Source organism: Ctenopharyngodon idella, chromosome 7 (assembly GCF_019924925.1).
Source record: "Ctenopharyngodon idella isolate HZGC_01 chromosome 7, HZGC01, whole genome shotgun sequence".
NCBI classification, from domain to species: domain Eukaryota; kingdom Metazoa; phylum Chordata; class Actinopteri; order Cypriniformes; family Xenocyprididae; genus Ctenopharyngodon; species Ctenopharyngodon idella.
In genome coordinates this window covers 29,879,088-29,893,166 of record NC_067226.1, presented here as the reverse complement: position 1 = coordinate 29,893,166, position 14,079 = coordinate 29,879,088, and the positions used below count along the sequence as shown (strand labels likewise).

The following is a 14,079-nucleotide window of genomic DNA, read 5'->3' as shown; positions in this document are numbered from 1 at the left end:
TCTTTTTTTCATAAAACATTGGCAGCATTTTAACTTCTCAAAACAAAAAATCTGCAAAAAGGATAAATGGTTTCTTACATCTCTACATCTTTCACTGTCACTACAGCTCTATTTCACTCACTAACCTCTGACCTTGATGAGATCATCATGCCAGTAGATAGGATTGAACTCCATCTAGTGTTTGGTGATATCACCAATGAGACTACTGAGGCCATCGTGAACACCACTGACTTTAAGGACTTCCAGACAAGTGGTATTCATGAAGATTTCTAAATAACCAAAGCATTCTTGATATCAAATTAAAGTATTTCAAGCATAAGAGAGTGTTTGCTTTTGATCTGTCACAGGAGTGTGTAAAGACATCCTCACCAAGGCAGGACCTCAAGTCCAGGGTCAACTGACAGGGGGTAAGAAAATAAACCACAGCCTCTTTTATAAAATTAACTTTTGATTTATTATTATATGTAAAGAGTTTTCAAATACTGTATGTTTGAATGCAGTATAAAATGCCTTTCTGTGTAAATATCTACAATATTTTTGTCACAAAGCTTTAAAGGATCAGTAGATTGATCTATCCAAATTAATTTACTTTGGAAGCCAATTTCTCTAGTAATTTTTGAACCCAAATAAAACAGAAGTTCATGCCTTAATTAGAGGCATTGTGATTTTACAAGAGCTGAAGAAACTACATACCCTTAAAGGCACAATATGTAAGATTTTTGGATTAAAATATCCAAAAACCACTAAAACATGTTATGTATTTTGTTGACTTGTTATATTATCCCAAATATTTCCAAAAATGTTTAAATCCAAAGAAATCTGTTATTTTAACCAGTGTAATGGCCCATGTCATTGCGTCCTCTGTCAGTGATATCCACGTTACCCTCAATTTCCGGTTTTACTTCTGTACAGTGTGTCAATCATATTTTTTTTCCAGGTACATCTTACAAATTCCAAACCACATTAATCTTAAGGAATTTATTTTCCAGAATCTGGCAATAAGTTTTGGGAGTTCATTTTTAGTCCATCTTCTACCCTAAAGTCCATTTTGCAGAGATCAACTCCCAAATCTTACTTCCAGATTCTGGAAGATGAATTCTTCAAACAGTGGTACAAGAGGATGTGGTGCTGGTCCTTCAAGAGTCACTCTCAATCTGTCTGTTTATAAAGCCTATAAAAAACAGTATTCATGTATTTTACAACACTTCAGATTCTTATTAAGTGGGGGTCATTTTTTAGGATTCTTTACCTAACCTAAGTCTCTGAGATCCTGACACCTTGCACAACTTCTGGAGACTCCAGGTAGGTTGCAGTTCTGGAAAATGGTGGCGCTGGAGACTAAAGGGTTCCTGGTGGTTTCACCTTTATTCTTAATTCTTTTGTAGTTAACATGTGTCTTTTCTTCTCCACCTTTTGTCTGACCCTGCTGACCCAATGAACATTTCATTGTCCAATGGTCATGCCTTAACTGCAATTTCTAGTATTGCATTAGTATTGCATCCTTCTCATGGGCATTTATTAATTTTTGACTTTTCAGTCTGAGCTAAATCTCTTTTTTTGTCTCATTTTATCTGTAAAAGAAAACATACATAATAATTATGCACATCTGAATATAAGGCATTTCATTTCCAGCTTTCATGAACAATTATATATATCTTTTAAAGGGTTAAATACAAAAATGATAGTAGTTATTAAAATTAATGTGGTTTGGAATTGGTAAGATATGCCTGGAAAAAAAAAATGATCAGAAAATCAACGTGCCTAATAATTCTGCACGCACTTTAGAAACCATGGAAACACCAAAGACACTTTAATATAGTATCTGTTTTATTAGACAGGTGAGCACCAGTTTTGATACTTTTATCAACAGAAAACAAATAATAGTTATATAGCTCAACACGGTTAATCTTATTGTTTGAATTTCTCGTTTTCTTGATTTACAGCGAGTAACGTTTGTATCATTGCCTCAGAGACAATGCTATTTTGTCAAGTGGCTAACATTGCATAATCAGAAAGAGCTTTATTTTTAGTAACAATCATATAGCATTCTGTCCACCATACAATATATTTTAAAATTAATTGCATACCATTTAGCAACACAAGTCATCCAGCTTTTATTAATGATAATCTAATATCAATCTAGCTTACTGCAGTGTGCAACAAGTGTCTCATGCAGCCACCGAGTGAAAGCATGGAGTAATGTTATAAAACAGCTTAACTTATATGTGTGTGTGTGTGTGTGTGTGGTGTGCAAAATGTGATTTATCTTTGGATAAAAGTGTCTGCTGACTGCATAAATGTAAAGGGCAGCAATGATATGCCACATGTCATCTAACACTAACCCTTATATATGTTCTCCAGCTCAGGTACAAAGTGGACAAATCTGTACAACCCCACCAGGAGGATTCCCATGTAAGACAATCATGCATGTGTGTGGAGAGAGGGACGCCGGTGTTATCAAGACCTTGGCAAAAGAAATAGTGGTTCAATGTGAGCGTGGCCGCTACCAGTCTGTGGCCATTCCTGCTATCTGTGCTGGTCAGTAGCTTAATTTTTACTTATAATGCAAAATAATAATAATAAATTGTCTTTTAAGTCTTTTTTTCCATTTTCTGGAAAAATTTTCTTGCAGGACAAGGAGGTTTAGATCCAAAAGTGGTGGCCAAGTCCATTCTAGAGGGAGTAAAGGATGGAGTTCAAGGAGCGAATCTTCAATATCTCAAAACTATTCGGATCATTCTGCTGAAGATTAATGTTTTCCTGGAGTTTAAAGTGATGGCACAGCAAATCTTTGGTGGTAATACACAGTTGACAGGTGAGGATAAATCTGTGCCATGCAGAGGCAATAACATTTTTTATTAAATATGTCCATCTCATCATGCATTTAAATAAATAAAGAGTTCATTTGCAAAAACCAATAAACGCCACTTTAAAAAAAAAAAAAAAAAAAAAAAATGCAGGTTAGCAGGTTCTGATCCCTAAATACGTTCTGTCAGAAAAGCCGGTATTGTCCACTGTCAAGGCATCGCAAGTTCATGTTTTACAGCAGAAACCGACAAGCACCCTCGTTGTGTGTGTACAGAAACTGATAAGTCCATTTTAGTAAATCAGCATGCAGTATTCAGGTCGTCTCGGTTATGTATGTAACCCTCGTTCCCTGAAGGAGGGAACGGAGACGTACGTCAGTAGTGACCAACGAATTGGGATATCGCTAGAGAGCGATATTTGCATAATGCGCACCGCCACCGTCAGGTGGAATAATAGGGAAGCAGATGCAATCGCACTCTGTTTTTCGCAGAGGAGACAACCTGAGTCCGCACTATAGCGAGGACACAGGAACTGTGGCAACGGGACGTACGTCTCCGTTCCCTCCTTCAGGGAACGAGGGTTACATATGTAACCGAGACGTTCCCTTTCAGTCGGTCACGTTTGACATACGTCAGTAGTGACCGACGAATTGGGATCCCAAATAAAACGCCACAGTTACAGACCCCTTCCAGCGCCCAGCGCAAGCTCTAGCCACCCGTGGGGCGCCGAGAGAGTCTACTGCTGTTCCACAAGACCCACTACAGTAAGACTTAGACAACACTGGGGAAGCAAACCCATAGGGGACGCTGCGGAGGCCACAACCTACCCTGCGGGGGAGGAATTTACGTGGAGAATACACATATGGACTGGCCGTGGGCAGTACGCATATGAAGTCCCTAGGATGGCTCCAGCCTAAGCATAGGGGGAGACTCATCTGACAGGTGACAGCAGAGCTGGCTCTGCTAAGGGAAAGACACGGGCTCACCGTGGGAAGTTGACCGTGGACAATACACATATGGGACCACTCACGTAAAGGGGTCACGACATATGGCACCCAGCCAAACATCAACGTCAGTGACGGACGTTTGGCCTGGCATCAGACACTCCACAATGTCCGAGCCGCAAGGGGAGGCGAAGGAACTCGACAAGGTTCGCCAAGTGGGGAACTCCACTGGAGTAATGGATGCACATATCCGGCCCAGGGGGCGGGAGTGGCATTGCAAGCCGACACTAGGGCTCTTCGCGTCTACCGGCTGCTGGAAGCGAGTGCACGGGAAGATACCGGTTCCACACGAAGGCTATAGAATCTAGCGAATGTGTTGGGTGTCGCCCAGCCCGCAGCTCTACAGATATCTGTCAGCGAGGCGCCGTGCGCCAGCGCCCAGGAAGAGGCCACTCCTCTAATGGATTGGGCTCTCAACCCGAGCGGGCAAGGCACGCCTTGGGACTGATAAGCCAAGGCGATGGCGTCCACTATCCAGTGGGCTATCCTCTGCTTGGAGACAGCCTTTCCCTTCTGCTGGCCTCCGTAACAGACAAAGAGCTGATCTGAGGTTCTAAAGCTTCGTGTTCTATCCATGTACAGACGCAGAGCGCGGATGGGACAGAGCAAAGCCAGGGCTGGGTCTGCCTCCTTGCAGCTTGTAGGTTCACTACCTGAAGGGAGTGGTAGGAACCTTGGGCACATATCCAGGACGGGGTCTCAGGATGACATGAGAGTCACGGGCCGGAATTCCAGGCACGATTCGTCGACCGAAAATGCATGCAGGTCCCCTACCCTCTTCACCGAGGCCAATGCAACCAGGAGGACGGTCTTAAGGGACAGTACTTTTAACTCCACTGAGGCTCGAAGGGATGACCCCGGAGAGATGTAAGTACCAGGGTAAGATCCCAAGAGGGTATGGAGGAAGTGCAAGGCAGATTTAGTCTCCTCGCCCCCCTCAGGAACCTGACGATCAGATCGTGCTTCCCCAAAGACTTACCATCAACTGCGTCGTGATGTGCGGCAATAGCGGCAACATACACCTTGAGGGTGGAGGGAGACAACCGTCGCTCCAAGCCCTCTTGCACGAAGGAGAGCACAGATCTGATCGAACATGATCAGGGGTCCTCTCGACAAGAGGAACACCAGTCGACGAACAGGTTCCACTTCAACGCATAGAGGTTCCTCGTTGAAGGAGCTCTAGCGGAAGTGATAGTGTCTACAACCGCTTGCGGGAGATCACTTAGAACCTCCACGTCCCGTCCAGGGACCACACATGGAGTTTCCACAGGTCGGGACGCGGGTGCCAGAGGGTGCCCCGTCTCTGAGTCAAAAGGTCCTTCCTCAGAGGAATGGGCCAGGGAGGTGCTGTCGCAAAGAGCGTCAGATCCGAAAACCAGGTCCGAGTGGGCCAAAACGGAGCCACTAGCAAGACCTGCTCCTCGTCCTCCCTGACTTTGCACAGGAGCTGTGCAAGAAGGCTCACTGGGGGAAACGCATACTTGCGTAGGCTCCCTGAGAACCAAGGAATGAGAGTCTCGATCTCAACATTGAGATAGTCATGTTCCCACAATGAGAACATGAACTATCCACAAAAGCTGCTTCAGCATGCTGAACGCCCAGATATGTGATGCAGCGATTGTGACCGTCAGCGGGGACCAGGGAACGACCGCATCCAGTAACGCACAGACGAAATGACATCTTGAAAAAGACGCAGGGTTCATCTGTGAAGCTCTTATAGAAGGGGATCAGCTCTGATCTCGTGCCGAAGCACACAGGGATCAGTCGCGATGTGATCGGGTGCACCACTCCCCGATCACAAAGCAGGGAACCGGCCCAAATCGCAACCGTCAAAGACAGGCAGGAAATATGCTGTAAAAACAGCAGTTGAGAGCACACAAGCTCAGGCTCCTCTGCAGCTCACGACTTCGCTGTAAGGTGCCGTGACACCAACACAAGACCGCTGAAAATCTCTTCACAGGCTTGTAAGAGTTTAACTCCAAGTCAAATAGCTGAGAACCAAAGCAGGAACACCACGGTTGGCTCCAAAGCGAAAGACAGAGTGTGATTGCATCTGCTTCCCTATTTATACCACCTGACGGGGGCGGTGCGCATTATGCAAATATCGCACGCCAATTCCATTGGCTTGTTGTAAGTTTACTAGAAGCAGATAGGGCTCTCTAGCGATAGCTCAATTCGTCGGTCACTACTGACGTACGTCGAACGTGACCAACTGAAAGGGAACAGGTGACAAGGCTTCTAGTCACTTAAAAAGAAAACACGCTAGCTGAGGAGAGATTCGTCAAAGCTGACTGAAAGTGATCGAGGATTTATAATTTCGACTCCTGCAAGTCCTTGTACACCATACACGTCTTACGTGCTGAAACCTTGGTTGTCCTTTTGCGTTTGTCTGTGTATGAGCGCGCGAATGTGTGTGCGTGTATGTGTGTTCCGATCTGTTAGTGTGTGTGCACGTGTGTGCACACGTGTGTTTTAAATGCAAAATGTTTTTTTACAAAGCAATTACTTGGCTTTGTTTAACTCTGAAACATGAAATGTGGAGTTATCTGCTTTTACCAAAAAAAAAAAAACTTTTAATATATATATATATATATATATATATATATATATAATTAATAATTCCTTACATTTATATAGCGCTTTTCTGGGTACTCAAAGCACTTTACATACGGAAAGGGGAATCTCCTCAACCACCACCATTTATATATATATATTTTATATATATATATACATTATATATATATATATATATATATATATAAACATACTTTCAATAAACTTTAATTTTGTTAATTACCTGTATTTTTTGGAGTTATTACTTAATCAAAACAACCCAACTGCAGTTTGATTGATATTACTTGGAATGCATAATAAAAAAAACATGATCTGTGAGAATTAATAAAAACGGAGCTAGCTTTGCAAATGAACTCTTCAAATATATTTTAGCTTTTGTCAATGTTTGTACAACATTTTACACTCATAGGCCCGGTTTCACAGCATGGTTTAGGCTAAGCCAGGATCAGGCCTTATTTCAATTAGGGCATTTAGCTTTTATAAACATACCCTAGAAAAAAACATTACCAAGGGCTGTTTTATAAAAGACGCTAAGAAAAGCGAGGATTAAACTCCAAAACCTGACTTGAATGAACCTAACAAATAAATTGGGGCTAAAGCGGTTTCATAAAATGTAATTGAAGTTCACGCAGTCCCGCAAAATTTGATCCAGGTTTATCTAGTCAAGATAATTGCATGTGCACGCCTTTCTTAATCAGCCCTAGAGGTCGATCATGGATCAAATCGATTCACCATAGGAAACAGCATACATTTTTGTGCTATTTTATGCGTTTGAGACATGGTGTTTTCCTCAGTGCATAACTTACATTTCACAAGTTTATTCTCCATCTGTAAATGTTAGAAAGTCATGCAAATATTTCCATTTTGCTGCTAAACTTCACAGTGAACGAGCGCTGCTGCGCGTATGTGCGCCAAACAGACGGAACGCAATAGGAGTGCAATAAAATATACATTTTGCTAAAATATTTGATGTTGGACATTAAATGTGCCATATGTACAATTTTAAACCTACAAGTAAGTGTATTTTTATGATAGCAGTAACTGTAAATGGACTATTGTAATGGGGAAAATCAAGGCTAATATATTGTAGGCCAATTACTGAGTTTAGATTTATCTTACCAATTAAAATTTAGTCTGTGCATATTTATTTTAATTTTTAATTTTGTGATTTTAACTTCTGCTCTTCTAATAACCATAAAATGTACTACAGCTGCCAAACAAAACCAGAGAGAAATGTATTCATATATTTTAAAACAAATTAAATCTTGGGCACAAAACATTTAGCCAGTAAGAAAAGAAAACCTGTAGGTTACAGATATATAGATTCCCAAATGTCTATATTTTAGTAAATATGGGCCTTGGAAAAGGCTAGCTGACTTTATTGTGCTTTGACTACAGTAGGTAGGCCTGTTTCTAGTGTGAACAACCATGCATGTCACTTCTGCAGGCTGCATCTTACTCTGTCACTCTTTTCATAGCTTTTGCTGGCTCTGAGGCACTTGCATAGTATTTCTCCTGCTCTTTGTCGAGCAAAAATAAAATCACTCATCACTAAATAAAAGCTTAAAAATTAAGGTGGATTGTTTCAGGGGTCTTGTCACAGGTCCATTGATTTTGAATTTCTGTGTTACTTTTGCTATATTTTCACACTTAAAACAATGATTTGATAATCCTCTTGTACCTCCGTCTTCTTTTGTCCTAAGAAATAAGTCTCCTGACAGTTCTCTCCCAAGTGGTTCCATGTTTGTCATTAAGTCTGAGAATGATTCAGTGGGCTATAGAACACTTAATTTTTAAGAAATTACTTCTCTTTAAATGTTTTGATTCGTCATACTTACATTTTAATCAAACATTGCCTTAAACTTACACCAATTGTTTTTTTGTTTTTTTTTAATTTAGCTCTATTTAGTAAATGGTTGCTCAATTTTGCAACAACATTTTATCACTTTAATAAAAAAAAAAAAAAAAAATAAAAATTATTTATATTTATTTTTGGATTGATAGTGGTTTAAGTCAAATAATTGTATGTGAGAGAGTCAGCTGTTGTTACAGTACAGACAGGTCGGAGACAGGAATACACAAACAACGATGTTTATTAATACCAACAGAGGAGTGACAGCAGTGCAGGTGAATGAATAGTGATAAATGGATGATGAATGGAATGCAGAGAGGTAATACTGTCCTTTGCTGATAGCAGAGATGAAGCTCTTGGATATTGCTGGAGTAACTGGACAAAGGAGACAGGGAACACTCACACACAGAAGGAATTCACACGAGGAGAACTGGAGACAGGTAAGTAGATCACTAGGAGTCCTTGAGGTAAGCATACAGGTAAGTCTTAATGCAAACAAGACCAGACAATGACTGTGTGTGAGTGAGTCCTTTATAGTGCTGGTGATTGCTGTGATGATGAGGTGCAGGTGTCGGTGATCAGTATTCAGGTGATTGAGTGTGCTGTGATTGGTGGATGGTGGAACCTGACGTGTCTGTGACAGCTGTAATATCATTGCGTTCCTATTGGTCAGTGTTAGAGAAGCTCAGCTTAGCCTGACAGTTAGCCTGCTCCGGACCAGGTTAGTTTCCCAGCACAAGTTGCCAGAGTAACTGAGTTTGAACTAATTTAAGTTTGCTTTATGAAACAGAATTCACTGACAATAAGTCTGACTAACTAAAATAAGCCTGGCTTGTATTCTAATCTTGTTTTATGAAACAGCCCTCTGGTGTCCATCTTGAGGCAAAACAATGGCTCTGACATGTTTTAAGTTATGTCAGTGCAAGTTGTTTTCAGTTAAAACAGCTCAAACATCCATTTTAGTCTAGGACTAGCTTAAGCTTCGACTGTGAAACCGGGGGATGATGTATTTTTTCTAAGTAAACACAGACATTAGCATCACCCTGGTTCCCTCAACAAAAAGCCAATGGGATCTTTCCATTGGCTTTTGGATTATTGCAGAAAAAATAAGCTCTTTACCAACAAACATTTATGATTCATACACATTTTGTTCATCATGATTATCTTCACAAATGAACACTACTTTTATGAATTTTAAAGCCTGAATACAATTGCCAGACTATAAACGACACCATCACATGACCTCAACATCACCATCATTAAACTTGTGTATCTTTTCAGACTTTATTTAAAAACATTTTCCTCCAAAGTTTGAGTTAGAATCATTAGAGCACAATTATAAACACAATGAGGCTGCAAAAGTGAACTAGTCCGCAGATGAGTTTAAGGTAAAAGCTTTTTAAAAAATCACAAGGAAGTATTACTGATGTATTTTATGTTGTAGAATAAAATGTGAAAATATCTTGAGCTTGTGTTATACCACAGACCTTATTTCAGGTATTTCACCACAAACTCATTAAAAAAAAAAAAAAAAAAAAAAAAAAACCCATTGACTTACGGATGATGGAACCGAAAGTGCTAAAATGCTAACTCGTTTTCTAGTTTTGGCATACAAAAATATGTCTTCCCCGCATCACTCTATTGACAATATTGCACTTTCACTTTTTTCAGCTCCTGCACCACTTGTACCTACAAGCGTAACCTCCAGAGGGCGCAATAGATCAACTAACTCATCCAGATCCCGATCACTTTCTGTACCACACTCTATTGACTTGAGTTCTCTAGTCACAGCTTTGCCAGTCACAGACAGCACAGCAGCATTTCTAGTCATCGGTCTCACCGATAAGGACGTCTCTGATGCCTGCAGAGAACTTCAGCGGACGTATGACAGCCAGTGCTCCACACAGTCCTTCCACCCAGAGGAGATTGAACGTCTCACTCAGTATGAGGTGAACCAGCTCCTCACTAAAATCAGTTCACTGCACCTGCAGCTGGAACGGATCAGCTCTGAAGGATGGGTAGTTAAAGGGCTGAAGGATGGCGTGAATGAGGTGGTTAGACTGATAAAAGATGCACTTCGCAGACAGGTGAGAAAGACAACATTAAAATGAAATTAGAACTTGATAGACAATCAACTTTAATTGGAACACAATTAAATCTTTCTCTCTCGGCTTGCTTCCTTTCTTGTCAGGGGTAAAATATAAGGCACATATAATTTAGTATTATTTTGAGCCAATCACCTGATTATATAAATTGGCATATAAAATAATAAATAGAATGCATATATAATTAAATATAATTTTAAACGAGCAAAGAATGTTTCTCATGCAATAATAGATGAAATAAATAAATAACAAATGTGAAGTTTAAACAAAACCCTAACATTTTTCTCTCAAACTCTAAGGTAAGAGAGAAGGAACAGTCATCCCTCTTCAATAAAGTCACGTGGTGCATTCTGGGACCACGGGGTGTTTGGCAGAAGGTTCCCATAGAGGTGAATTATAAGCTTGAGAAAAAAGATGTGAAAGATGGAATTGTGGATGCACAGGGTGTGAAATGGACTGTGGATTTGAGAAACATGCAGGCTACAGCATGTGATTCAGAACAGGTGACGGCTCTCAAACGACTGGAGAACCTTTCAGGTGAAGACGCTTTCATAAAATATGAAAATAACCCTAATTATGTTACATGCAAGTTATGTTTGATTCTGTTCAAATAAATCTAGTTGTCCAGTTGAAAACCACTGATCTATATCTATAGTATAAAACAAAACATCCTTGAAAATAATCGAACTAAATCAAAGCCCTCACTATTTTGCATTTTAGATTTCTTTTTGCCCGTCAACTGGGACAACATGAGTCAAAGTGACCTGTTAAAGGTGATTGCTTTAGATCCACAATCTGCGGAGTACCAGACCGTGAAGGCAGACTTCAAGAAGACCATCGCAAAAACAGTGCTCAAGGTTTGACATTCAACACCATCATAGTGTGATTTACATGACAAAAACCACCCCGAAGGACATAAAAACACACAATGTCTTAAATCATATCTAAACATGCCAAGTGTTTCAGTTCTGGGTTAGAGTTATAATTTAGATTAGGATAGATTACTGTACTAAACATCATCTATTTGTAAATTTTGAAAGTGTCTAGTTACTATCATGTTCTGATTTGGTATGGCAGTACAGTCATTACCATTTGCTTCTGTGAAGAACAAGAGATGTGAATGTGAAGTCCATCAAATATATTTGTTGACTGTTGTATATTTATGACTTGTATATAGATTGAGCGAATCCAGAACATGAATCTTCGGAAGTTATACGAGGGACGTAAAAAAGAGCTGGAGAGCAGAAATGACCCCACTGTGGGAGCAGGAGAGAAGATTCTTTATCACGGCACATCAGAGGCGTCCTGCTCATCCATCATGCAGTCAAACTTTAACCGCAGTTTTGCTGGGCAGAATGGTAATTTTTTATTTTTTTTTAGGTTCATTAATTGAAATAAATGGTTCACGCAAAATTATGAATTCTGTCACTATTTGTTAGTGACTGATATATATATAGCCAATGATGATTTTTGCCATTTTTTAATTATGTAGGTTTTTCTGTTTTGCTGATAAGTGTCATAAGCAGGACTTTTATTTTGACAGCACTCACACACACTGCGCTCTGTCATATTCATGTCATATTCACTGGATCCTATACACAAAAATAGCATTTCCTGGTCTTTATTTGAGAATATATGATTTCCAGAGAATATATTTAAAGGGGGGGTATAATGCTATTTCATGCATTCTGACTTATTTACACAGTTAAAAAGTTGTATTTTCATGCTAAATATGGCCAAAGTTTCAAAACACGAGTTGGACGTATGACGGAGTATTTCTGTGCCAAATACACTACTTCCGGTTTCGGAGAGTTTTTATCGAGTATGGCCTGTACGACATCAAAAGAGACTGGAATTCCTTGTATAGGCACTTCTCCCTGATAAGCGCGCACTCACACATCACCCAGAACAAGAACAAGAGCACGCCCATCAACGCGCTTCGTTCGGAATACGGAAGCCGAGAGATTTTTTTAACAATGGCTGTGTCCCAATTCAGGGGCTGCACCCTCTGAAAGCAGCATACATTATCGATCTCATTTAAGAAAAATAACTGTTAGATTGCAACATAAGAAAGAAATTACAGTATGTTACACCTCACAATGAATATCAGTCAATTTTATTACGGTTACTTTTCTTAAATATGACATCCTTGGAGCTCACCTCCAGGAGCTAGGCTTTTTTTGTTACTCTATATGTACTCAAGATTAACATGAGATTGGAAGAAACTGTGTGATAAAAATGTTGGGTTTTCAATAGCAAGTCATGATAGAATTGTATTTTTTGGGTGGACATTACCTTTATTTCTTTGGATGAATAATAAATAATCTAGCATATAGCCAACTGATCAGCCACTGATGATCTCATTGGTTGTTTATTTTAAAGACTAATCGATTAACTCATACTGGTGACTTTTTATTTATTCTCAGCCACCGTCTACGGTCATGGGACATACTTTGCTGTGAACGCCAGCTACTCTGCCAATCCTACCTATGCGGTTCCTGCAGCAGACGGGACTCAGCTCATGTTTGTGGCTTGTGTGCTTACGGGTCATTACGCTCAGGGTCAGGGGAACATGAAGACGCCCCCAGTTCGTGTCGCACCTGACCAGTATTTTGACAGCGTGGTGGATAACGCCCAGAATCCCTCCATGTTTGTGGTTTTCCACGACTGCCAGGCTTATCCAGACTACCTCATCACATTCAAATGAACTCCAACCAAAACCAACCTTCGTTTGTTCCCTGCGATGTCAACTGGATAAGCTCTGGATGATTTATAAACCCTTAATATTTATGTAGTTGGTTTAACATTTAGGCTAAATATAATCACCTTTTATAATCACCAAACCTTTTATTCAAAGGTTAGATTTATCACATAGCAGATACCTCTTTAAGCTTTAAGTCTGCTCATTGGTCTGCAATTTGTATTGGTATTGTATTGGTCATATTCCAACTCTTCTTTCTCAGTTCCCATGTCTCCTTCAGGCTCCTCACTATCATGATGAAACCATTAAACGTTGTTCTGGATGAAATGGAAGAGTTTGCGCAATTTTGCCGTCACAGCAGTGCAATTCCCTAAAACATTAATTGGAAGCGCATGGATGAACCCAAGAAAACAGTCTATATTGTAACAGAAGAAATTGTTTTCTTGTATTTAACACAATTTCTATTTTTCTTTCATTTTCTGAAATTAATTTATCTTATTAATCTGCAGAACGAACTGATCAACCTCTATTTTATAGAGGTAATCTCCCATTGACTTGTAAGCTTTCAAAATGTCTACAATTCTAAATCCATCTAATGGCGATGATGGTTGTGATATTTGCATACTGAATTGTGATTGGTTTTTGCTTTCCTGTCTTTACAGCACTTATCAATAGCACTTTGTTTCAAGTTGAGGCTTCTTAATTTAACGTTATGTATAATCTAATAGCCTACTTAAAGTACCATATAGCCTTTGTTTTTGTAAATACTGTAAATGCCCGACAGTCAGACTGTCATGCCAGTAAAGCTTTGAGTTTATTTCTGCGGCACGGGAATTTTAGGGGAATTTAACATATTAGGCTATATATTTAATTTATTTAGGTTTAATAAGCATAATAAAAATAATGATAAATAAAGACACTATCAGTGAATGGATTTAAAATTCTGTGAGATGGATTGATAAAAATGTTTTCTTGTAGGCCTATATTATTTTATGTTCTTACTAGAGCTGTCAATCGATTAAATAAAATAACTAAT

At 39.7% G+C, this 14,079-nt stretch overlaps 1 protein-coding gene across 1 annotated transcript in view; it reads left to right on the top strand.

The window, feature by feature from the left end:
- Positions 1–121: 121 nt before the first annotated feature.
- Positions 122–14,079, top strand: part of LOC127516718 (protein mono-ADP-ribosyltransferase PARP15) — a 34,969-nt gene continuing 21,011 nt past the window's right edge. Inside the window, exons 1-6 of the mRNA XM_051901571.1 lie at positions 122–253; positions 348–407; positions 2,362–2,538; positions 2,633–2,815; positions 9,909–10,324; positions 10,642–10,879. Of these exons, the coding sequence (XP_051757531.1) occupies positions 148–253; positions 348–407; positions 2,362–2,538; positions 2,633–2,815; positions 9,909–10,324; positions 10,642–10,879 (1,180 nt within the window). The 5' untranslated portion in view covers positions 122–147. The remainder of the gene's footprint in view (positions 254–347; positions 408–2,361; positions 2,539–2,632; positions 2,816–9,908; positions 10,325–10,641; positions 10,880–14,079) is intronic.